This window comes from Xiphophorus maculatus, chromosome 12 (assembly GCF_002775205.1).
Source record: "Xiphophorus maculatus strain JP 163 A chromosome 12, X_maculatus-5.0-male, whole genome shotgun sequence".
Classification (NCBI taxonomy): domain Eukaryota; kingdom Metazoa; phylum Chordata; class Actinopteri; order Cyprinodontiformes; family Poeciliidae; genus Xiphophorus; species Xiphophorus maculatus.
The window spans coordinates 24,725,286-24,752,046 of record NC_036454.1 but is presented as its reverse complement, the minus strand read 5'-3'; the positions used below and the strand labels follow the sequence as shown (position 1 = coordinate 24,752,046).

At 41.3% G+C, this 26,761-nt stretch overlaps 1 protein-coding gene across 3 annotated transcripts in view; it reads left to right on the top strand.

Annotated features, from left to right (window-relative positions):
* The window catches only part of dtx1 (deltex E3 ubiquitin ligase 1), a 57,550-nt gene extending 30,862 nt beyond the window's left edge, over positions 1 to 26,688 (top strand). For 2 of the 3 annotated variants that reach the window (XM_023343947.1, XM_005808961.2), the window contains exons 4-10: positions 9,834 to 9,895; positions 10,103 to 10,264; positions 15,145 to 15,206; positions 15,405 to 15,563; positions 17,184 to 17,345; positions 18,227 to 18,316; positions 19,069 to 26,688. In XM_023343947.1, the coding sequence (XP_023199715.1) occupies positions 9,834 to 9,895; positions 10,103 to 10,264; positions 15,145 to 15,206; positions 15,405 to 15,563; positions 17,184 to 17,345; positions 18,227 to 18,316; positions 19,069 to 19,293 (922 nt within the window). In that variant the 3' untranslated portion in view covers positions 19,294 to 26,688. The remainder of the gene's footprint in view (positions 1 to 9,833; positions 9,896 to 10,102; positions 10,265 to 15,144; positions 15,207 to 15,404; positions 15,564 to 17,183; positions 17,346 to 18,226; positions 18,317 to 19,068) is intronic. The other variant, XM_023343948.1, reaches the window with a different exon arrangement.
* The last annotated feature ends 73 nt before the right edge of the window (positions 26,689 to 26,761 follow it).

Genomic DNA, 26,761 nt, shown 5'->3' with positions numbered 1-26,761 from the left:
GTTGTCATGGATATTCTGTGTGAAGGTTTTTCCTTAGTTTGGGGATCACAGGCATTGTAAGTAGTTTATTGCCTGAACAATTATGCAAGATGTAAAATTACATCAAGATGTTTAGAGTTGGTCCAGGCTCCAGTCTCAGTCCATGCCCTATGAATTTTACTCAACATCACAAATGGGCTTTACGTTCCACTGCTCTCAAGCCTTCAGGTGTCCCTGGAAAATCGAGTGGAAGGAAAAAGCAACATAAGCTTGAATACAGTAATTTATCAGTTTCCCCTTTTTCGTAGAAAAGGTCAGGAACCTTTTGGAGATGTGTTAACTTAGCAGTGTTGTGTAGGTCTCATCATAACATTTCTGCTTTTTTTTTAACTGGTTCTGAAAAATTGCATTTTGGGGTTTTTTGTCTTATAATTCTTATTGGTTGCGAAGTGATGCTCACAGTGTGGTGGTGACACGGACACGGTCATATCACGGACACACTCGCTTGTGTCCGTGATATGAAACCCTCTCCCTGCTCTAGTTTGATTTATTTTTATTTTATTTTTTTTCATTCTTTGTGCTTCTGGGGAGAAACGCACTAAAGTGCTTGCTAGAATAACATCCTGTCACTACTGTGGACTGAAACGCTTTTGCTTTCTGCAGCCCGACTCGGGTCACTAAAACGTCCCCCGGGGGGTCATCCCGTTCAGGGACATCTCTTCTGGAAATTCAGGACTCAATCAAAGCTCAGCCATGCAGAGTTGTAGGTAAAAACGTGACTTTCTCACCTCGAGGCACAGAAACACTGAGACCCACAGCGGTATAGAGGAAAACAGATTTCGGGGGGGCGGTAAGATGGGGGTGTGGGGGATGGCGATGGTGTTGAGCGCAAGGCGGAGCAGATCGGTTCCCAGGCGAGTGGGTCGACGTACAGGATGAGTGTGGTTAACATGCGCACAGCAGGACATGAGAGCTTGCAATCTCACGCAGGCACAGCCTGAAACACAAACTCCCAGCGCACGTTCCCACAAGTGTGTGCTGCACACAGATAACAGAGGAACCCACGCAGAGTGTAACACATCAGACTTTTTTTCTTTTTTTTTTTCCACACACCCACGCCCTAATTTAACTGTTGTTGGGTGCAGGAAAGGTATTTGGCACACGGCGGTTTGTTTTGATCAGCTGAATTTGCGTGCAGAAAACAGCCGCCGTGCTGCTTCTGATCGCAGGTCAATTCTCCAGATCGATTCAAAAAGCTACAAGAATCTCGCGTGTTGTTTATGTATTCTTGTTGTAAGATCGCCCGGTGTCATAAATGTTGGCATGACATGTTCATTGTTTGATGGCGACAGCTGCTGTTGATATATGGATCTCTAGCCAGCGTGTCATAAAACAACTGGCCGTAAGCTGTAAAAAGGGTGGAGGTTGGGTGTTCTGAGCCTCGCACGCACAAAAACATTAGAGGTGGCACCATCTGCTGGTGTGTGTCAACACATCGGCGTATGTGAAAACTGGACTGCCCACGTCCCACCACCTGCATGCTATGGCGGCGGACGCATCTGTCGGCACTGGAGCCGGAGCTCCTTCTTTCGGTTTTGATTTCTTTCACATTTATCCGATCTAAATCTGAGTCCCAAGGAATGACAGTGCAGCCATCAGCAGATGCATGACTATGCAAAGACGTTGCACAAACTTTCATTTTCAGTAAATATCTTTTCAAATTTGTGATATCAGCAAATGGGGGGCGGGAGGGGAAAGCTGACACAGGCTCATAAAGAAAACTGGATACCTAAGACGGCTTGGATGCACTGATGAAGCTTTTACTGCCTGATGCCAATTTGCTCAGAGGGACAGAGAAATCTTGGTTCACTCTTTTTTTGCGTGGAAAACCTGTTTGGAGTCATCCCACGGCATCTTAATTACATTTAAGTCTGGAATTTGCCTGGGCAGAGGTCAGAGGTGAACTTGCCGTTGTGCTTTGGATCATTGTCCTGCTCCATAACTCGATGCTCCCGTGCCGAAGGTCATAAAGTGATGGGCGGACGTTCTCCTTCAGGACACTGACCAGAATTCATGGTACCATTATTTACGTAATGTTATCCGGGACTTGAAGCAACAGGGTGGGCACAGATCACCACGCCACCACCGCCACGTTTGACTCCGTTGTCTTTCTGTGAGGCGGTGTTAGTTTTACAGCAGACGTAACGAGACACGACATTTCCAAAAAAGTTAAACTTTTGTCCTGTCAGCCCACAAAATACAATTATTAATTATTTATGCTGGTCTGTTTGGTCTTTAATCTGTTTCTCATGATGTGAAAAACGAAGGTGTTACAGAAAAAGGCAAAAACCGAAGAAAACTCTCACTGAGCAAATAGTTATTCAAAAGTGGACTTAACATAGCAATGATTTGTTTGTGTGTAACACGTTGTGGTTTAACAGACAAGCTAGTTCACACGGTCTTGAGTGTTTGGTTGGTTGTTGTTTTTTTTTACTCAGAGGAAACCACTTCCTCTTTTGTTTAGCAGAGTTAGTGTCTGTGTTGCTAAATTACCTCCTGATGAGTAAAAAACAAAATGTAAAACCAAAAGAAGGAGGAAAAAAAACCAACAGCTGAGTTTTCTGCTGAAAGGGATGAAAAAAAAAATGTAACCACATGTTTGCTGTTTTCATGAGGCCCCTGAGGTAGGAATGCTAATGTGGGAGCCGATCGGAGGGCCCGCGAAGACGAGGAGCAAACAGACCATTATTCTCCATCGAGCTGCTCCGTCGCTTTGTTAATATTAAATTAATATTATAGCAAATAAATAAATCATGAGAGATTATGTGGGCCAAACTGATGCAAGTTTGAAATTTGCTGGTGTCAGTGTTGCTCCTCTGCGCTCTGCTCCAACTCCGCCGCTGCAGGGAGAAGCGGCTCTGTGTCCACCTGCTGCTGCCTGCGTCAATGCAGTAATTTAATAAGTGCTCATACGTTTTTATCCACGTTTTTTGTGATGCATGATGAGCAGATGAAGTGGATTATAGTTCTTTATCAGCGTTTCTTTTTAAACTGGGCTTAATGCCGTGGGTCTAATGAAGAATGACATTCGATTAGGCCCTAAAAGAAAGTTGAATATTCCCTCAGGAGTGAAAGAATGGCACCGAGAGGAGGAGAAGAAGCCAACCCACATGCCCCGACCTGCCAGAGGCCGTGATTAATGTGGCATTACAGCATCAGCTGCGGACTCTTTAACAGTTTAAACGTGTTTCTTCTGACTTAAAAGCCCCAGAGCAAGACACCTTAAAAACACGGTCCTGCGTAAGATTTTTCTTTTTGTGAAAACAGGAAAGCAGAGACAGAAAAACTGCGAGGTGAACTGCAGTCGAGAGGAAAAGCAAAAGTTGTTCTCACGGCGTAAGAACAACTTACGCTGTGAGAACAACAGCGGTGGTGACAAAGGTTTTGTGCGGTTTGCTCAACGTCCTCGGCGAAACTGAAGTGCCACAACAGCAGAATCGCAGAGGAAACGCTGGAGCTCGGCGCCTGTTCACGCTGATGTTGTGCTGCGATATGTTACGTCTGAGCGCAGACCCACGTTTGATCATGAGGTGTGGGAATTTTTTAATATTTCTTATCTTTAACTGATTAGAATCAGTTTTAAATTGTAACTCTGAAGACCACGAGTGGCTCCAAAAACGAGCCTTGATTTAGTTTTGAGATTTCAAAAGCAAAAAAAAAAAAAAAAATCTGAATCTGTTCAGATCAATGCTTTATGTTTAGCTTTCCCTCCGTTTTTATGCCAAGTGTTGGAAATAAATTTGGGTTTATGTATTTAAGAAGAAGGGACAAATAAAATATGAGCACAGGATGTTGCAAATTTCTGAACACTTTGTGAGAGAAGTTTTGGATTTCCCCGGCAGAACGAACCTCACGCTGCACTGAGGAGGTCTGCCCAGATTTAACTGAGGCATTCAACTTTTAAGGACAAATTCTCAGAGAACAACGAGATTTACAGCATGCAGATTACCTGAAATATTACAAACTTCCTTAAAGTAGGTCAGGATTTTGACACAGGAGAATTAAAAGGTATCACAGATGATAAAGTTCAGCCTGATAATTTGCTAAATTATTTCTCTAGTTGAATAAATTCTCTTAATTGTGTTGAAGATCCCGTTGGACTACAGAGAACTAAAATACATCCACTCTGTAAATACAATCTGCCCTTATTTTGGGTGAAAACAGTATAATAATATATTCCAAAAACTTCCCCACACAACAGTCCATACCTTTAGAGAGTCCTGCATAATTCTGATGTGTTGTTTCTTTCAGAGCGGACTCTTTTGTGATGAAAAAAAAAAATAATAATAATCAGATGTTCTCACAGATGTGGGAGCTTTCTGTGAGGAAATACTTTTCTTTTTCTCTTTGATCGCCTCTGCACCTGCTCTGTTTGTGGCTGTGGTGAGAACATCTGTTGCCTGGTTAGCTAACGAGTCAGAGTTGGCATCTTTTTGACCTCCTGTTCTGTAAAAAGCTCTCTATATGGAAAAGAAAAAATATTATTATTACTTGCACAAAAGCTGATTCTGGTTCTGATCTCTTATATTTCATGGGACGTATTTGTGTCTGCCTGTAGTTAGGGAGAGCTACCTGCTTTGTAAGTCTGCTGCAGATTGCACATGCAAAAATTTTTGCCCCACATTTTATCAATCGTTTTAAAGGAACGAACGGGGAGCTACTCCACGGCTAAACCCTGGAAGTCGTGCAGCTGCAGGCACTGTCATCACTGTTTGAAGGGAGCTGGCTTGAGGTGCAGCCGTGATGGACAGGGTCGCTGCCTCGAGATGAGGGATACTTCTATATTTAAAGTAAACCGGCGAGGAGGAAGGAGGAAGAAGACGGCAGCGATTTATCCGATTTTAAGATGCAGCTTTGTAGAATAACCGCTTTCTAGCACTGAAAGTGTAAAACATCTGATGATGGACGGGAGTTTGTTTACGAGTTCAGAATGAATGTTTTGTCGAGGTGAAAAATAAATAATTCGGATAAGGGCTCATTTCTTCCCGCCTGTAGCAGACAAAACTGACCAAAGGTTTGCATCGATACATTTATTGTGATGGGAGTTATCGTCACTGGAACTGAAAATCCACGAGACAAAACAACATCTCCATTAAGCGTGGAGCCGTGTTTCCGTGATAGAGGGATAAATGTCGTGTCCTGGAACAAAATGTACGTACAGACAGTACATTACATTATGCTAAAGGCTCCTTCGCTACTCTGTCCCATTCCTTCCCCTGATGTAAATGACCTGTTTGATCACGGCTCTTTGTGGACACCATGAATTATACATGCACACACAAACAGAGGCATGTTGTCCCTCATCTGCTCTCATTTGGTTTCCATTTAAGTGTGTGCTTAAGTGAAAAGGAAAATTTCCCACCGGGCAGCACAATTATTATTATTTTTTTGTCTTTTTTGGGGGGGGGGGTTGTCCATTTGATGCCTCACATCATCGACCTTACCTTTGAAATGTATTGCTAAGCTAGCGTTCCTTTATCTACAGCAGTGGAAACAAACACTGGCTAAGCTCTCAATCAAGCTGATACATTTATTGAGTGAAGGGGCAGCCGCGCGTCTTGAAGTATTGACCCTGTGTTTTGTTTTAGCTTTTTTATTTTTTTATTTTGTTTTCCTGAGCGCCCTCTCTGAGCTGAGAGACAGCATTAATTCCTCTGTTGCGGTTTAAGGTGTGAAATCACTCTGTTGTTGGAAAACCTCTCGTTCTTTCAGCTGCTGCCTGCTCGCTCTCACAGTCCCTTATTCTTTGACCACAACACCAATGTATTTTCTTGCGTTTTCATGCGACGGACCAACACAAAGCAGTGCGAGGCAGTGCCACCGTGTAGAATTGTCATTAAAGACGACGATACATAAAATGAAAGTCTTGAAAGTGTGCAGACAATAGCTGAATGTATCCTGACATTATCGGCTCTACATACCAAGTGGGTGATTTCCGAGGGGAATTTTTTGCACTGGATTTTATGTAGGGGTGTCGGATGAAGAGGTGGCTGCACTGCATGCTTCATAGAAAAGTTTTATTGTGAAAATCACAGAGCATTTTCGTTCCACTTCAAAAATATGCGCTGATTTGTGTTTGTTGAAATTTGTGGTTAGAACAATAATAAAAAATGTTAAAAAATCAGCAAATCAGAACAAATGCGTTCCTGCTAAATTCCCGCCAAAACGGAGGTGAGAAACCGCACATGCTTACAGAAGGGATGGGACACACGACCTCGTGTGCTGCTTCTGTTGTTGCATTTAATACACTGAAGGGCATCCCCTGGCACAGGAACAAAGGGCTTTCACTTGTATCAAAGCGCACTGTCGATGTGGATCTGTGCTCTTCTGGAGTACTGGAGGGCCAACGACTTCCGACGGTCCACAACGGTCACACGGTAACAAGATTCAAAGCCTTTGTGCACCTTTAGGCCAGTTTGTGGTTAATAAACTTGGGAATATAAGATTAACTGAATACAGATAAATGAGCATTGTGTCTGTTTTTCAAAGTTGCAAGAACAAGGGGTCAGGTCAGTGCGGACCCAGTGGGGTCTACGTTGATGTGCACCCTGCTTTGCCTCATCTGCTCCTTACTCCTTTTCTAGCTAAAGTTTTGTAGACATTTGTATGGAAGCTGAAGCCTCTAAAGCCTCTGGTCTTCGTTTATGTGCAGACTATAGTGAGACAGATAATTACTGTCCTCAATCAAGGAACGACTTGGACTGCTTTGTGAAACCGTTGGTCAAAATTTGTCTTGACCTGTGTTTTTTTTTATTTATTACCATGCTGGGGCACACAGACATTAAACCCATCTATCTTTAATGCAGATCTTGTAAATTTACTGTTGACCTCTCCGCATGCTGCAAGTACGAATGTCAGTATGGCCATTGCAAATTTAGTTCAGCACAAAAACAGTAAGTTTGATCATGTCATATATAGTGGTACCATAAGTCCTGTGTTTGCTTGTCCTCCAACAAAACAACAGGAAGAATGCACTCCTCACATTTCGGATTTTGTTGTTAAAAAAAATAATAAAATTCTGTCAGCACAAAGTGTTTTAGGAGTTTTGAACCAGTTTTTTGTGCGGCGCTTTGGTGTGAACGGAGACCTTTCTGGAAGTAACTGAATATTTACAGAGAACTTTTCAGGATTTTCTAAAATAAAATCTTGTGGTTGTTTCACCTTCTTAAAGAAATTACAAAATGAGGAAAAAATAAAAAAAAGTCAAGCCACATTTCTGGCAGTGAATTTGTTTGGCGAATAAATTTATATTGAGAAGATCAGATTTTTTGGCCCAAAGAAATGTCAGAAGGTGTTATGCACTTTGCCAGACCGTACAGCCAGAGAAACAGTGTTTTGAGGGAAATAGCTTAGCACTAGAATGGCTAGAGTTAGTCCACTTTGACGTATACCTATATCGGCTTCGATAGTCCAACTGGCCTGAAGGATTTTATCTAGCAGGTGCTTTTGTTCAGTAAATAGGGCCATTACCTTATCAGTACCCTGGTAATGGCCTCAACGCATCTCACAGTTGCACAATAGACTTAGACTTCGACTTCGACTTAGACTGACTTTGTTGTCATTTTCAATGCACAGGGTGTATAAAGAACGAAATTTCGTTGCATACGGCTCAGGATAATGTTTGAAGTTCCAATGTTGTGAGTAAAATAAAAGTCTGATGGCAAGTAGGAAAAAGCTGTTTCGGAACCAGGTGGGCCTGCACCGGATGCTGCAGAACCTCTTTCCAGAGGGCAGCAGGGAGAACAGTCCATGGTGGGGGTGTGAGGGGTCACTGATGATGTTTCGGCCTCAGGACACGCATCCTGCATCGATGGTTGACCTGACACTTCGCCCTTTTGCCTGAGCTGGGTGTGGAAGGTTGTTGCCGAAGCAGTTTCTCCTTGTGTGCCTTCTTCTCACTCACATGAGAGTTACCGAACTCTTTTGCAAGCTCAACCAGGAAGTCCACCCGTCTCTCCTGCACCCCAATGCATGCCTGATAAAGCACATGTGCATTCAGTGCTGCCATGTCAATCATGTTTGCCAGGTTTGCTGACCAGCTGTCACATAGTGATGGAACCTTGGTCACCCCCCGCAAGATTATGACTGAAATAAATGCCATTAGTTCTTGTGAACTAAATAGGTGAAGCAGTCACCTATTTATCCTCCACAGCACAAAAGGCTGCATGCAAATTTGCATGTGCAAAGTCTCCCAGATTTCTTTTGCTTACACTTTTTGCATGATTTTTTTGAGGTGGATCAACACAATTAATTTGGTTAGTTTATTTCTAAACTGTCATGTTATACCCTCTTAGCTTTATTTCAAAGAGAAACATTACTAATTTCTTTTAGAAAAACCTTTGCATATTTTTTGAAACAGATTCTATGTTTTGCAAACTCTATGTACATTTGGCAAAATGACCTGGATAATGCAGCACAACATCATGGATCAGCTGCAAAAGGTCACATCTCTCCAAAAACACTTCATGTATGCTTCAAAACTAAACTGAAGAGCACTACCTACAGGAGACCTGATCTCCTGCAGGTATCATAGATACCCACCCCCAACATGGACTATTCACATTCCTACCTTCTGGCCTGACGGTCAACGACCACATTTACAATTGAAGAAGGGATGCTAATTTGAGCCATCAGAGTCGTCAGGGTGGACTCCGGCCTATTGGCCCTGCTGAGCCGATATGGGAAGGACTCGAAAACTGTATCATCCTAGTGTTAATTATGTCAATTCAAACTAGCTAATCTGTCACTATGTGTGATATGTGCGTCAGTATGTGTGATTAGCATGCATTCTCTATCTCAGCTATCTAAACACATTTAGGACTTTGTGGTCACATTTTCCACCACAGGTAACAATGGGGTCGACTATGACTAACTTTAGAAAATGTTTACAAAAGTATTTGGTGAAAAGTAAAGTGCTGTTCTTCTCCTGCATAATCTTTTAACAACAAGAGCAATTGCTTTGAGTGTTATTTCTTCAGTTATAGCTTCATCACTGATGAGTGTTGTTTTACATCAGAACTTGCCAGTGCTCAGGCAGGCGAGGTGTATTCACTGGTCGTAAAAAGATTGGATTGTCTAGTTACCAACCGAACAGTCAGAGATGAAGCTAAAAATGAAAAAAAAAAATCCTCTGATTCTTGTCCGTTTATAAAGGGACCTCTTTTTAAAAGTGAACTTCTTGTTCTGGGTATGATTTATTTTATTTTTTTATTCCAAAGTTCAATGTCTTTTAATACAAGCCTCTCATTCTAGCCTCTCTAAAACACTAAAACTCGCAAGAAACAATTATTCTGTTGAGCTTTGGCGTCAGCTACGCAGCATCATGTTTTGTGTCAGAAGAGGCGATTGTAGTTCCTGAGCTCTGCTCAGCAGGGCGACGCCGTTTGAATTGAGGTTTCGGCCCCTCGGAAAGAGTCACTGGATTCTGCGCTATTAATACACCGCTGGCTTTTGTCCGCTCTGCTCCAGAGAGTTTGAAATGTGGGCAAGTGAACTGTGGTCTGTGTTCGCCACAAAGTCCAAGCTCTCCAAATGTCATCCTGAATCAGGCTCTGCTGTGGTGCTTTGTACATGAGTCAAGCCGTCTCAACCCATTGCAGCAGTGTCTGTTGAAGTGCATGACATTTTAGCTTCAGTGTTTATGGTGGGATGCAAAGAACAGTAGGCTGCTTTCTGGTTTCTTTTTTTCTCTCTTCTTCTTCTCAGATCTCAAGCAATGGTGCACCATTTGGGCCATTTACTGTCAGCAACATTACTCACTTCTGTTTTCTGTTTTTGGCTTTTTCTCCTTACAGGGTTCCTGCTTTACCAGTGAAAAATCTGACCGGGTCTGGACCTGTGCACCCAGCGCTAGCAGGTAAGAAATCACCACGCTTGCAGCATATTTCTCAAAAAAAAAAAAAAAAAAGAAAAACTAGAAGAGGTTCTTTACGTGCAAATGTCTGATTTTTTTCCCCCCTCAAAATGTTTTAATCTATAGATATTTATCCCAAAGGAAATGACTGTCGCTGTTCTTTTTCCACTCTTCTCTGTGTTTACGTGTGCGTGTGTACATATGTATCAGGCATGACAGGTATCCTGATGTGCGCTGCAGGTCTACCTGTTTGTCTGACTCGAGCTCCAAAGCCTATACTGCACCCGCCACCCATCAACAAGAGCGACATGAAGCCTGTGCCAGGGATCAATGGCATGCGGCGCAAAACCAAGAAGAAGCACCTGAAGAGAGGTGAGTCTGAGAAAACTGGTCTGATCAGAGCAAACAAATTGAGGTTGAACTCTTTGCACGGAAATCCCACACTCTGCGGTGAAAGAATCGTTGGTCTACTGACACTCAGCTGAGTGTCCTGCCAAGTTTCGCAGTGTGTCTGTATCAGCTGTCTGTCCGTCTGTTGTTTACATTTCATCCCATCCTCTGAAATAAACTGTTGAAGGTTTTCATGCAGGCTCTGCTTGGATTGCAATACTTTATAATCATCAGTGTTTTCTGCTAATGTTAGCAAAACGTTTCTGGACAGCTGATGACATAAAAGGATGGTTTACCTTGCAGAATGTTCCACTAAGCTGTAATTGTAATTTGGTGAAAGCAAGCTAAATTTACGTTTGGGGTTTGAAAGTGTATTCAGTGCATGTCAACCATTATCTTATCTCACTTATCTTAAAATGGCAGGTTTTCACTGAGGCAAAACAGTGGCACCACAGTCGATTAGTTTTTGTCTGATGTAACCAAACGTCACCGGTACAACCACAGTAAGAGACCCACAGGGAAACATGGTGGTGGCAGCATCATTTTTCTCTCCTTGCTTTTATTCGGATGTCAGTGTAGACTTTTTGTCGTGTTGTGTAAAATCGTGAACGGTTCTAAATGCCAGACATCTCTGATCCAAAACCCTTGCACCGGTGTTGGCTAGAGAGAGATGGGGAAACGGGGAGATCTTGTTTTTCAACTTCACCGAGAGTCCAAGCACACGTCAAAATCAATGCAATAATCATAAAATGAAATTAAAAAGGTAGTCCAACAAGGTATTCGTTTTACGGTTGTCAAGCACATCTATACACTTTTCAGATCCCGACCAAGGAGACGTTTTATTTTTCATACAGGATACTCAACTCAATTACGGAAGAGAAAGTTTGTCAATTTTATAGCTATCCATCCATTTTCTAACACCCTTGTCCCTAATGGGGTCGGGAGGGTTGCTGGTGCCCATCTCCAGCTAACGTTCCGGGCGAGAGGTGGGGTACACCCTGGACAGGTCACCAGTCTGTCGCAGGGCAACACAGAGACAGACGGGACAGACAACCATGCACACCCACACACTCACACCTAGGGAGAATTGAGAGAGACCAATTAACCTGGCAGTCATGTTTTTGGACTGTGGGAGGAGCTGGAGTACCCGGAGAGAACCCAGCATACACAGGGAGAACATCCAAACTCTGTGCAGAAAGACCCCGGGCCGGGAATCGAACCCAGGACCTTCTTGCTCCAAGGCAACAGTGCTACCAACTGCGCCACTGTGCAGCCCGTGAATTTTATATGTTTTATATATTTTAACAGATGTGTTGTCTTTTGTATCCACTGTATGTTGTCTGGGTGGAGCAATCTGGCCTCCAGTTAATTGCTGGTTGATGAATGCAGGCCTCCCAGTGGAGCGGCCTGGACCACAGGACACATAATTGATTGAGGTGACTGTGCATTTGTCCTCTCGGCTGGCCTCTTAAGATCCCCTTTGCTGTACTCAGACACTTTACTGTGCGAGTACAGCACACACAGTAAAGTCTTTGCACAAACGCAACGATAAAGCTTAGTGGTCGACCTCCACGTAACGAAACACGAAGGAGATTATGTCAATGACAAATTACAGTCCAATAAATTAATTAATAAATGCGAATCTTGTCCAATTTACAATTCTTGTCATCAAACGTTTAGTCGTAGTTTACATCAAAATATCCCTCTCTACTATTTTGACGACATGACTAATCAATTTGACTGTCTTATCCAAACTCAATGAAACCAGTACTTAACACTCTGAAGCACTGTCTAGTTTATACATACCAATATTTAATTTTGAGAAATGAACTAAGGAGTTTGAGGAAGAAACTGGAATGTTGCTTTGCTATTTTGTACGAATCACTTCGATAAATGCACCTGCTGCTTTGCAGATCTCGACAATGATTCGAGAAATGCACCAAGGCGACCGAGGAAAAACTGTAAATAACCCGTTTCCTTCTTCAGTCTGGGGATCCACTAGAAAACCTTACAAGGCGGCTGGAGTGTTGCCAGATTTGCGAGTTCACTATAACTATAACACAAGAACGCATCGTGCCAAGTTTCAAGCCGCGCGTTTGTGGCTGAAGCTACAAACTAAATCCTGTACTGGCAGCTGCAGACGGATTTCAGGTCAGACAAGTGTCAATGCTGAAAAAGAAGCTGTAACAGGATTTAGGTGCCAGGTTAATAATCGGATATATAGGAACTGGATGATGTAGGACAATTTCACAGTCAGAAAACTTGGCATAACGTAGCAGGAAATGCACTGATGTATTAATAAGAGCCGTCTCCCTTAAGGGAATAACCTGCTCCAGTGCAGGCTGATTTATTGTCAGCATTTCCTCAGGCTATCAGCAGAACTTAGCCATCGTTAATGGCTTTAATTACATTGGCGCCTCTCATGTTGTGAATAATTGAGTCAAAAAATACCTGCAGTAAAGAAAATGGTCATTTCCATTTTAATTTCATTATTGAGTAAAAAAAAATCAAAGGGTTGACAAGTTTTCTTAGCTGAAGATGTGTGTTTTTGTGCGTGTTTTTTTCTTTTTCTTTTTTACTTTAGCTGCATACATTTGCTCATACCAAGCAACTCTCCTCAGTTCGTATCAAAGCTTGAAGCTAACCTTTGATAGGCAGAGGGTTTATTTATTCACCCGTCAAGTCTTGGTCAGTAGGCCTTTTGTGATGTTTTACAAAGAAAACGTCTGAAAAAAGTTTGCTGCATCAAAGTGGCGCAATGTTGAGGAAACAAGTAACATTGGTCTTCCCAGCCCCTACTAATTACTTTGGTATTTTGTCTCATTTAATACAAGTTTACAATGACAATAATATTAGAAATTATAGACTTTGTGAGCAATATCAGTGGGGATATTGTCCCTGTCGGCAATCGTAGAATAAAAACTCACGTAAACTGGGTGGCACTGAGCAGCCTGGAGATTAGCAGGTTTTTTTCCTCTTTTTTTTTTTTTTTTTTATTCTCACTCTGCTTATTGCACATAAAAAATGTCTGGGAGGTTTCTGATCTTACTATTTAAGCCCTCCCAGTTGTGCAATATCCTTTATTCATGCACCTATATCTCTCTCCTCTTTCCTGTTCTCTCTCCTCCCTCTCTGCTTGTTCTGTGCCGAAGCTTTTCTGTCTCTTTCCACCGCTGCCCCTGCTTTTGCTCGCTGGCTGTGCCTCAAATGAACAAACAAAGCCTCATGGGGGAAAGAGGTTGCCTATAAGCGTATTAGGGGTGTAAGCTGTGTGTGTGTGTGCTCTCAGCCATGGTAGCCTGGTTGCACACAGGGATTATCAGGGAGTGTAGGGAAAGGCTGTTTATGTGCCAGTTTGAAGGTGACCTCCTCTTTAACATCACATGTCTGTACCATATACGGGCAAAGCATGTTTTCTTATTATAAAAACATCAGTAAAAATCCCAGTGCCACATTTACAAACACAATTTTTTTTTAAGGTGCAACAATATTTTAAAATAAATTCATGTTTTTGTCATAGTAGGAGAATCTCAATCTGAAAAATGTAGAAAAATCGAACCTTTAATTTGTAAAGTAGAGATAAAATCCCACAACAAGAAGTAATTATTGGTATATAGATTGAACCAGATCATTTTAAGGCTTATTTTAAGGTTCCAGTTTCTAGGAATGTTTAATTAATAATAAACGATGTGCTGTTTCCCTGAGGGTTTAAATATGTCATGATACAGAAGACCATTTCATTTAGCCACTGGCCTCTATGCCAGAGAAGAACCCATATTTATTTTGTCACCATAGATTATGAGCAGGATATAGTAAGGTAAGTTAAAAACGCAGTTCACATCTCAGCCACAAGCCGGAGAATAATGATGTCAGGAGGAAAATCTTTTTCGTCATAATTTTAAAAACATAAACATGGATTTTTCTGAACTCTGCCAGCAGCTTAACTAGAACTCTATGCTTTTGGTTTGTGAGAATATCAAGTTTTTTTTTCACATCCCAGTGTAGGGGTGGCTTGAAACGAAGCATAAATATGTGAAAACGCCCTCCAGTGTTGCGTACGATGACGAATCTGCGATGGTGTGGGTGTGTTTCTTTTCCAAAGGCCACGGTGAGCCTTTGTAGCTAGAGTGCATGGCATAATGAATAATGAAACTATCCATAATGAAAATGGGTCGGCATTGAGTCTTTCAGTAGGATAATGATTTTTTTTTATGTTGCCTAATTTACAGAAATGCTTCACCTAACATAAAATTAACCTTATCCCAATGAGAACCTGAGACCTAAGTCATAGAAAACCTGTTGGGAGGAGCGCCGTAGAAAAGATAGAAGGGTCAGAGAAATTTGGGCTGGATTAAAATGACATTCCCATTTTTAAGTTGCATTATCACAGTTACTTGTTTTTCTTTGTGCAACCATAATCTATATTTTAATACACTTATGTTACAAACTCATAAAACTCAAATTGGTGAAAGCAAGTGTTTTACAAAAAACAAATGTGTTAGGTTTTGAGGACAAAAGGCAAAACCTTTTAATTAATTTTGTGGGTAGAAGGTACATGTGGTAATACATCCAATCATTTGCAACATTCAATGCAGGAATTTCTTTTAGCCAAATAGGAAAATCCATTTCTTAGCTTAGGACTCCTAAGGCCTGTGGCACAACAGGAGTGCCAATAACTGTGCCCATTTTTTATTTTTTCCCCCCTGCTGAATGAATGTTCCGAAATGTTCAGGGTGAGTTTGTGCTCCTGCAATAAAAGATTAATTTGTTTTAAGGCAAAAAAAAAAAGTGTCTTTATCATATTTCAGATTTTGCTACAATTTGTTGGGGGATCATTTCTTTTTGTTTGATTTCATAACCAGGTAAAAACCCGGAGGATGTGGTCCGAAGATACACAGAGAAGATTAAAGTGGCGCCAGACGAGGTAAGGACAGAAAAAAAAACAGCAAAAAGTTTCCTTTCTCCCAACAGATGCAATCTGTCACTATTCAGCATCCTAACTGGGTGTGAAAGACTCTCTCTCTCTCTCTCACACACACACACACACACACACACACTCGTGCACGCACATACACACGCACACAACCATAGCAGCAGAAGTATTTCTGGTTGGCTCTTCCAGGACTGTACCATCTGCATGGAGAGGCTGGCGATGTCATCGGGCTACGAAGGCATCCTGCAGCACAAAGGCATCAAGCCAGAATCGGTGGGCAAACTTGGCAAATGTGGTCACATGTACCATCTGCTGTGCCTGGTGGCCATGTACAACAATGGCAATAAGGTGGGTAAAAGCTTGCGAGCCAGACGTTGTTATGATGTCGCTCCAGGCTCAAATAAACCTTTCGATATCTTGGAGCTCGACTAGTTCTCATGACGTTGGTAAATTATCGGGCCTAGAAACTGCGGCGCGCGCAGATGGGGGATCTTATGCACTCTCGGCGGACCAGTCGTGTCAGCATAGCGTTTCAAATCAAAAATCACAGTAAAATCTATTCGTTTCATTTTGACTCCTTGAAATGCAGAAAGCACATTTAGTCGGCCATAATTGGTTCTCCTGATTGCATCTTAAAATGCGCGTGGAGCTATCGAGCAGCGTGGGGACAGTTCCAAAGGTTTTGTCTTTCAGTTTTCAGCTTTTGTGCTAATCATAACATTAAATGTGGCATTTACAAATTATAGCAATGCCTTTCAACGAGTATTCAAAGTACTTAATCACTCAAAGCGCCAAACCCCCTCCTCTCTCTCACCACCTACACGGGTTCACTGGTGAGTGTTCAGTTTTAAGTTTTAAAAAGAAAATCGAATGTCGTGCATTAAAAGGCCGCCATTGTTCTGCCTAAGCAGGTTTCATTTTTTTTCTGGAAAAAACATTTTTAAATCTGCTACTTGACCTTCTTAGTAATATAACTTCACATTACTTCTCACATGAGTTTAGACTTTACTCTGAAATGCAACTGTAATTCGGTTTTCTTTTATTTTTATTTGCTGGAGTTATGCAAAAAAATAAATAAATAAATCATGCATCGTTTCATCCAGCTCAATTTTAATGTGCTAATTTTATTACAAGATGCATCGTACAACAAAACCCTGAAAGTAGGTAAATGACAGACTGTTTCTAATGACCTGCTTTACAGCAACAAATATGATCCAGGAAATAAAAAAGTACTTTTTTTCTAAATTGATTTTTTGGGGTTAAAGCTACCCAACTTGTTTGGTTTTTTTTCATAATAATGAACTAACTAACTAAGATTAACTTCTTTTTTTTTATCCATAATGCAAACCTAGACTGAATAACTTGCAGACATCTAGAAACAATAACATCTTTAAACATGATCACTGCGTGGTACAAGTTTGGTATTCTGAAAACTTGAAGTGTGATAAAAAGCAAAAGACAGATGAAATCTGTAAAAAGAGGTTTATTACTTTTTAGCACAGCGAGTATAATCGCCAGATATAAACTGAGTAATTAGCCCAGCTATCTGCTCTTTTAGCCAGTCTGCTGTCAGACATGCAGTTTGTAGCTTACAAACTGTATCTTTATAAATCCAGTCACATATTTTGTTTTTGCAATTGTAAATTATTTGAATCAGTTAAGTCTTTCTTTGTTTTAAGTCAAGTAGCTTTCTGTCGCTCCGTATGCTGCAACAGGTGGGGGAGGGGATATGAAGGAGAAAACTGACCCAACCCAGACATGTACTTACCATGTCAATTCACTTTAAATACAAAGTATCTGGGGGGGGTTTCCGCATCTTTAACTTCAGGACTTTAAAGTTCTGATCACAAATTGCCTTCAGATTGTCTCAGAGAGAGTATTTTATTTCTCTCATTGAAGTCTTTAACTGACGCACCAGCAGCAGTCATTATCACGTGATTGACCTAAGCTTGTTTTCTTTGCAACCAGGACGGCAGCCTGCAGTGCCCAACGTGTAAGACAATCTACGGGGAGAAAACAGGCACCCAACCCCCTGGGAAGATGGAGTACCACGTCATCCCCCACTCTCTGCCCGGCTACTCGGAATGCAAAACCATCCGCATCGTGTACGACATCCCCGCCGGGATCCAGGTGAGACCCGTCTCATTTCACCGGATCCACCACAGCTGCCTCCTCGCATCGATCCGCTGCGTCTCCCCGCATCTGAATCTCTTCAACCGCTTATCTGCTTCATTTCGTCAGAAGGACACTTGTGCAGAAAGGTGAAGTGCTTGGGACTTGGAGGAAACTGCAGTCTCAGGCTGTGGGTGTGGTTTGTCTTTTGGCGTGCGCAGTCCCAGTCGGAGCTGAAAACCAGAGTGCTGCGTAGTTTATCCTGACTGCTGAGATTAGCATTAACGGAGACAATAAACTGACCTCTTCCCTCCACCGGCAGAGAAGCCTCCGCGTCCCCAGGGTCAGAATACTTGAGGTCACCACCACTCCGGTCAGCACCGCAGCACAATTCATCATTAGCAGGGACATTACTGGAGGTCTGCTGAGTTTCTTTGTGCCCTCTCCCTCCACACTCCGCATACACCCTGACAACTCAGTAGATTTTGGAGCTTGAGTAAAACGTTACAATAATATTATTCGTAAGGCGATCTGTTATTGTGATGTCTGAGGGAAATGTCTGAAATAACAGCGGGACCTTCTTCAAAAGAAACAAGGACGATAAAACGATTAATCTCAAGATGTTGATATCAGATTTTAGTTATAACGATTGCAGGTTTCTCTTCTTATCGATATGATGTAATTTTATTTCCACGTGGGGGAGGTGGGGCTTGAAACAGCCTTTCTGAAACATTATTAAGTACTGTACGCACTACATCCTCGCTCCCCAAGGGCCATTTAAGTAATGCTGACAATAAAGCTCGTCATGTGGGCGCTGTGGGAATTTCCAGCACTGTTAAGCCGTCTTTGGTCTAAGTAGAGTGTCTAAAAATGTTTTCTGTTCTTCACGTCTTCGGCAGACCAATGAGCACCCCAACCCCGGCAAGAAGTTCAGTGCAAGGGGCTTCCCTCGACACTGCTACCTCCCGGACAACGAGAAAGGCAGGAGGGTGAGTGCCGACTGCTGTCCCAGGAAGTAAACGTGCTGCGCAGAGGCGGCAGATGATCTGCGGCCAATCAACGGTTTTGTCCCTTGTCCCAAGCACTGATATTTAGGATATTCTTTTTTTTTTGAACTGGAAATAATGTTTTTTTTTTCTACTTTCTTTATAAATGCGTTGTCTCTCTCTGCATCTGCACATGTATGTAAATTCAATAAAATCCTGCAGGTTATGGGACAGAGGTATCTAATTACTCTAAGAGGAATAAGCCTTAAGAAGCCTTCCGGTAACAGAGCAACAGTTAGCTATATAAGGAGCAGAGGCAACTTCTTGCATTGTGTGCATAAGAGAGAGCAGTAGGTGTTACACAGCTCTGCAGTTAAATGGGATTAAACGTCATTTGAAAACAAAGACACCAAGATTGCAGGTTTTCCATTTAAATTTTCCTTAACAGCCTATCGACTAACACAATTAGCATGGTTAGCATTATTAATAGCCCCGGTGAGTTCCCTTGAAAGTTAGATTTCTAAAATATTGCCAACATTTCCAAATCCATTATGTCCATTGGCAGACAAAACTGGACCCTTCAAAAGGATGAAACAAAGCTTGCTATCAAAAATCAGGAAAGCATGAAGTCCCCAGAAGATTTCTTGGCTTTTCTCCGGTTTAAATTTTTTTTATTTTTTACCTTTTGTTCAAAGTTGGATTTATACAACTTCCCCTGTTTTTTTTTTTGTTGTTTTTTTTTCCTGAATCTCCAGGTCCTAAAACTCCTCATCATGGCTTGGGACCGTCGCCTCATCTTCACCATCGGCACATCCAGCACCACGGGAGAGTCGGACACGGTCGTGTGGAACGAGATTCACCACAAGACGGAGTTTGGCTCCAACCTGACCGGCCACGGCTACCCTGACCCAAACTACTTGGACAATGTCTTGACGGAGCTGTCGGCCCAGGGCGTTGGAGAGGACAATCTGAAGGACTGACGTGCCGGCCACAGTGGCGACCAGCAACACAGCATCCTTCAGAGAACAAGGGACAATGCATGATGTGCCAGTCTACGTCTGGCAACTCCTTAACAGCTTACAACCTGAAACGTTCTTCAGAAGTGGCTGACTAAGAGCAATAGAAGCAGAAACCAATGGTTCAGATTTATGTTCGATCTCCACCCAGCTGTCTCCCGATCCATGCCTTGAGGATGTCGAGTCCCGCCGCAATGAGCTCCCTCCTTCTGAGAGGAGGATGTGAGGATGGTTTTATACTCGTGTCGGAAGCTGCAGGCCGCAGTTTGCACGTAACCCCTTTTAGACTTAGACCTCTAAAGCGCTCTACACTTGCAAGTTGGAAGGTCAGGGTCCAAATCAGACATATTTTAAAGGCTAAGCTTTTGAATGCTTGACCCCGACTAATGCTGCATAATGAATGTTGAGCAAATATGGCAGGATAAGCTGTGGCCTGTCATAGCAAAGATACGCAGGAGAGAACTTTAATTTGTAATTTGTTTTTGCTTTGCTGGTTTGCCTTTACAATCAATAATTGCAGTACAGTGTTTTGCATAAGTATTCACACCCCTTGTCACATTATTACCACAAGCTTCAAATTGGGATTTCGTACGGCAAGCTCACAACAAAGTAGCGCATAGTTAAGTGAAACAAAAAATGATGGTTTTCAAAGTTGTTTGCAAATAACCTTTTACTACAACTACAGCAATTCTTTTGGGATAGATATGTAGGTCTGGGCTTTGACTGAGCCGTCTAACTCGTTAACATGTGCTTCTGTTGTGGCTCTCGGTGTTTGCTTAGGGTTATTGTCCCGTTGAGCCTGCGCTCGTCTTCAGATTCTTCTATGTTTTCTTCCATTACTGCCATTTAATTAGCTCCATTCATCTACCCATTAACGCCAACCAGCTTCTCCACCCCGATTGAAGAAAATTATGCTGCCGCCATCTTGTTTCGCCTTGGGGATGGTGTGTTCAGGGTGATGTGTGGTATTAGTTTTTTTTTATTTATTTATTTACACACATAGTTTTGCATTTGTTGTAAGAAAACATGTTTAATTTTAGCCCAGTTTGACCAGAGCTCCTCCTTTCATTCAAAGTTTAGATGGGGCGTCTTAAACAACGTCTTCAAACAATGTGGTTCTTTACGTTGCAGCTCTGCTTGCCTTTAAACGTCTCAACAACTTTCTCGCTGTGTTCTTAGACTTTGTGATGCAGTTTGTTCACTAAAGTCTGCTGAGGCCTTCACAGAGCAGCAGGACGCTCTGATAGCCATTTACTACTTAGATGAAGGCAGATGGTTACGGTGCGTTTTGTTTAGAGTTGTCAAAGGTGACTTGATTACATTTTTGAGTGCAAAAATCATGATTTGCAAGTCATTCATCATTTCCCTTCCACTGCACAACTTTGCGGTCATTTTAGTTCATCTCCACAAAGAAAAATACAAATAAAATACTTACAAGTTTGCGGTTGTAGACCAGGGGGTGTGAATACAAAGCAAGCCGCCTGGGCAACTTTTAAGGTGAAGATTCCTGATTTGGTGAAAGCTATTTAAGGTTATCTTCAGCTTTTATTTATATTTGTTTACCAATTAGTATTCTGCAAAGTGCTTAGATGTCTGAGAGGTGCAGACCCAAACGTATATTTTTGATTGTTGGGCAGAGAGGTCACACCGGCCGAAACTAAGCCTGCAAGAGGATGTCGAGGTTGTGCAGCAGCATTTCATCAAAGGCCAAACTCATCCGCTTCGTTAGTGATGCTGACGAGGCTGACCTCTGCGAACAGAAAGCCCGCTTTATTATTATTCTCCACTGTCGAAGGTTTCCCCGTCCGTTGGCTCGATCCATGACGCCCGGCCATACGGGAGGAGCGAGAGCAAGAGCTTGATCGCCTGCTGTGAGGCGTCGCAGTTCTGGTTCTAAGTCCTTGAGTGGAGCAGCTGAGCGCCCAGATGGACGTTCCTCTCTCAGACACCAACGATTTTTTCCTTCTCCGAGCTCCATCGCCGGGCTCACCTGCAATACGCAAGCCTCCCGTGAGCCCCCCTGCTCGATGACGGGCAACACACCAAGCTCAACGGCGAGCAGTGAAACATTTCATTTCCCGACTGAGCTCATGCAGAGTTGCTTTAAGCTGATCCTGGCGCATGGCTTCGACCTCGCTTCTTCTCAGCTGTAGAGTTAAAGAGGGGTGCAAAATTTCATCTTGCGTTTTGGCAGAGAAGGTTGTTTTTTTTTCCTGCATCCTCCTCATTTCTAGTATCTGAGAGCTGGAGCTTCTGAAGGCCCTCATAATGTTTCTTTGCAACCTATCGGTGGATAATCCTCCTGAGTGTATGTGATCAATTCGATGAGTTGGGCCGGGGGCTGAATCATAGTCTTCCATAGCACCTTGAGGCAACTTTTCTGTTTAATCAGTCTTTTTATTTCATTTAATTTCTTTTATAAGATGTCTAAAATGACTATTTACTGTCTTTTTTTAAGTTGATGTTTATAAACTAGCTTGCGATGCTTTAAAGAAAAAAATAATATATACATATATATAGAGAGACATATATGTATGATATATAATTGCAGATGTGATATACCTTTAATTTCGAGCTCAGTTTGAGTCGGTGGTGTAAGTTTAGTTTATTTTTATACTCTTATATATACGGGGGGGGGAAAAGATTGTCCCACATATTTATACGCAAACACATGTCAAAATGGATTCTGGCTCAGTTTGTCAGGGACTGAAACATGTGACATGTCATGAACGTTGTATATTACAAGTAGTGTTAGAATGCGGCTGTCGTTACCTTAACGTAGAATCTGCATTGTTGATTGCCTGTTGGACGGCAGTAAATTCAGTAAATTGACTTTTATTATTGGCGAGGGAAGGTTAGCATGGAGATATTTTCTTTTCTCTTTTTTTTTTCCACAAGCTAGGCACTTTTACTCTTCTTCTACTTGCCCAGAACTTGAAATCCTTTCTGAGCAGTCTGAAGGCGAAATTGCAAATATAAATATAAGAGGCTGATTTAGCAAAATGAAACATTAGACCAGCATGTAAACCAAATCAAAGACCATAAAAACAAAGAGGTATCATCTTTATCATCGGTCATCATTGGTCGTTTGCAATAATGTGAGTAGGAAAGAACTTCCTAGTCTAATAATTTAACACTCAGCCCAACAAGATAACCCAAAAAATGCTTGACATATTTCTTACAAGTTAATGTTTCTGGTCAAAAGCATCTGCTCATCGTTGCTTGGAAGTAGGAATATTTCCATCGGATCAGCCATGGTGTCAAATAATGCTAAAATAAATGAACACATGCTGATGGTGAATAAAATACTTTTATGAGAAAGGAATTTGGAAATGTATCTCCCTCTCTATGTGTTTGGTACCCTGGGTTAAGATGTGGTATGGAAAATGAAAAGAAAAACAAAAGTATATGTAGTGACTATTTGTCTAAAACTCAAATTCAAAAAACTTCAGACTTAAAGGTGATCAAAACAAAAGGTGAATCCAACTCAAATAGTCACCTGATGCACCGTGGGTTTCTGGCTTATGCAGTCCAAAAGGATCAAAAAAGTCAGAATGCAGTTCTTTGTTTTATTCCGTATTCAGGCAAAACAAGTTACAGGCGTCACAGGATTCTGCTGGTTCTCCTGCTCCGATTCCTGCACCTGTTCTCTGCCTGATTGACTGATGACTGACTGGCAGACTGGCAACTGGTGACTGACTGAAGTGACTAACTGGCCGACTGGTAAAAAACCTTATGACCACCCACGTGCATAATGGCCTTCCTAAAACCTCCCTATTTATACCGTGAAACACCCACTGAAAACCCAAACTGAAATTAATTAACTAGTTAAGTGAATTACTAACCAAAGAACTTATTTTAAATAACAAATTAAACAAAAATTCTAATTGTAAATCAACTAGAAAATAAGCAAATAAAAATAAACTAAATCTAAATTGTAAGATGTAACTGAAAATAGACAAATAGCTCCTACAGTGTAGTTTTTTTTAGTCCAGATAAAATTCCACTTTAAGAGAAATTTGCTTTATTTTTATTATTTTTAATTTTTTCAAAATTACAGTTGCCACAATTATTGGAACTCCTCACAATTCATTATGATGAATTAACACAAGCATTTTTATTCCTTTAACACATCTTACTCCGATCCGCTTAGGTAAATTATAGTTAGTCGATATGATAGAGGCCAATATGCTCTTAGCCACACCTAGATGGGAAAGACAAGAGAACATACCTTTCCAGTTGTAATGCAGCATATTAATCGTTATAAGTCAGAAAATAGCTTAAAGAAAAGAATACTGGAACTGCAACAAATAATCTGAGTGTGAGTTTTGTCAGTAAGTTTAGCTGAATCTAGGTTTATCTTTGGCCCTTTACACTAGGTTTATCAGGGGCAGGATGTCCCAATAAAATATGAATTTAAGAGTTTTAACACATCTTTACCAGGGCTACCAATAAGTGTGTAGGGTACAAAGTTGTGCACATTTGCGATTCCACAAAAACAGGATAACTGAGGATAGTTTTGGATTGCATGACACAAAAGAATGTGTTAAATTTCCTCGATTGATGTGTAGAACCTAAACAAGATTTTAAAAAATATATATGTTTGATAAAAAGTGCATAACATATAACCTTGGTAACCTACCAAGACAAGTTGTTCTAAACTTCCATATTAAATGCACATTAAACAGAGGACAAAACCACAGAAAAGCTCCGTTCCTCTATAAATATCTGCAGTACGGTCAGTCGCCAGCGGCTGGATAACACACCCTTACTGTAGGCAAAAAGCTGAAAGAAAAGGCTTGTGTCTGTGGAGTTATCCTTAACTGTGTGTGTACAACATGAGTGCAGTGAAACCCATTGCCAAGCTATTAGCTGGAAAACAAGCATGTAAGCTCATAGCAAGAACAAAAGCTGCAACCACGTCCCCAGAACCAAAGACATCAGCTGTTAGAGATGTACAAAATGTATTTATTATCTAAATTGTGTTACCTGTTTTAATCAAAAAAAAAAAAAAAACTTCTGAAGAATTACAGTACAATGTTTTGACTCCGGGTGTTAAAAACGGTCACTGTTCCAGGAGTTTCCTCCTTCGCACCTTCCTGACACTCTTTTAAATTAAAAAGAAAGAAAAAGATAAATAAATGAATGGGACAGCAGGAGAGAAAGCTGTGAATCAGGGATTATTTTTTTTTTTCCTTCATTCTTTTGATGTCGGATGAAGTTTTGGTAACGGAGAGAAAATGATCTGCCTGAATATAAAGAGAGAGAAGGCTTTTATGCAATTTCCTATTTTTAATCTCTAGTACGTGGCTTGTCTGTAGCAGGACAGCAGATTTCCGGTTTATATGACAGCGGATGTTTCCTTTGTAGTTTGCCTACCTCCTGGTTTATGAGCAAAGGGGGTTTCAGTCTGAGGACGTTAATATGCTATGTATTTGAAAACATATATTTTTATGTATTTTTTAATGATCGTCTCTAAAAGGAATCTTATGTAACATTACTGCTTCGTTCTGTTTATTCACTTCATACTTTGCATTTGATTAGAGGTGGAATAAGTGGTCAGCGCTATTATTACATAATATATTTACAGCTGTATTCTCTTGTAGTGTCTGCTGAAAACTGTGGAAATAGTTGGGGGGGGGGGGGGGTTCTAGGTGTGTGTGGGCGTGTGTGTGTGTGTGTGTGGCAGGTAGGTGTCCAGTAAACAAAGCTTACGTTCATGTCCTTTCAAGATGCAGTAATGTTCTCCTAGAGGTGCATGTCAGCCAAACTGTAAGTGTATTGACAATGCATAGTTGTGTCTATGAAAACATCATAGTGTCTTCTGGAAAAAAGATTGATTTATTGAATTCTTTAGTTAGAAATATCTTATCGCCTATATTGGTTTTGATTTACAGGCACATCTGTATAAATAAAAAGTATCATCAGAAGTACATTTATTTCAGTTATTTAAGTCACCAAGTGAAACTTATCTCTATAGATTTGTTACACACATTCTGACATATTTTAATCGTTATGTATTTCTGTTCATTTTCTTCATTGTAGCTCACAACTGATGAAAGACTAAAATTCAGTTTGTCAGAAAATAAATGTGAATATTGCAAAAGACTAAAAAACATCTTTAATATAAAAATGTTATAACTATGTTGTTGCTTACACAATCATGAAGCAGACAGCTTCTTTCACAGTTGACCAGCAGTCAGTGTTTGACACAAAAGTCACTGCTAGTTTTCCCTCCACTACATTTTTCGTTAACACACTTTTATACAGCGCTTTGTATAGAGGTGGTTATGTCAACAATGATCTCTTTTGCTTATTCGCTTTTATGTTTTTCCTTCCCCTTAACTTTCCATTAGCATGCATGCATGCATGCAGCACTCTAACAGGTAGCATGTTCCCCTTTTTCCGCATCACCCTTCTTCCACTCAATTTCCCATGAACACGCTTGTGTATAAGAACCAACTACCACACTTTTTCCTTCTACTGAACATTTCATTTACATGGGGCGCTATGTGAAATCCATTTTCTTTAGCAATGATCCCTGTTGCATGTCCCCCCTTTTTGCACCCTTACACTTAACTCTCCATCAGTGTATTTGGATTCAGCCCTTTCTGAACTGTAAACCTTTGTTGTTTCCCTTCCTTTGGAAACATGTTAGCGATTGACTGCTGGACAACCGTCAGCAGTTTTCCCACGATTGCTTCAGCCATTACATAACGTTTTCCACACAACACAATCTATACAATATGTTTTTAACTTTTTGAATAGATCTATGGAAATAACATTTTGATGATATTCTGATTTATTGAGATGCACCTGCTTGAGGCAGCACCAGGCGTCTACAAACTCCATATGGTATAGCTTTTTTAATGCATTTAGGTGGCCATTTCAATAAATATTTTAAACGGTCACTTATTGTTTTTTGATTTAACCTCCAGCAGTGTGACACTAACAAAAATGCAAGCTATTGAGAGACACTGATTAAACTATAAAGGGCTTCTTAATCAATCAGTCTTTATTGAATTGTGATGACCTTGTTGCATGTTTGTGTGTTCCTTGTGGAAAAAATAAATATATGTGCCGTTGGAGGCTCTGAGGGATTTTCTCACCTTGACTCTGATTCCACCTTGATTCCCTCCCAACCCCTTCTTTTTTCTGAATAACCTCTCAGAGATGTGATGTGCTCTTACTTGGGCTGCTTCAGACAGCTCTCTGCTCCGCTCCTCGTTCCGTGGATCGAAATGAGCTTCGAGGGAGCTGCAGAGATGCTTCTCCCTGGCAGTAAATCTGCTTTACGGTCATTTTTGTTACTCTGACTGTTGGAGCTGTGGTTGGTGGAAATAAAAGTGAGCTCTGGGATCTGTCGGTGTCTGGATTCATTTAATTTCCCCGTTCAACACCAGCTCTCCTCAGCACAGACCCAGCAGCTCCT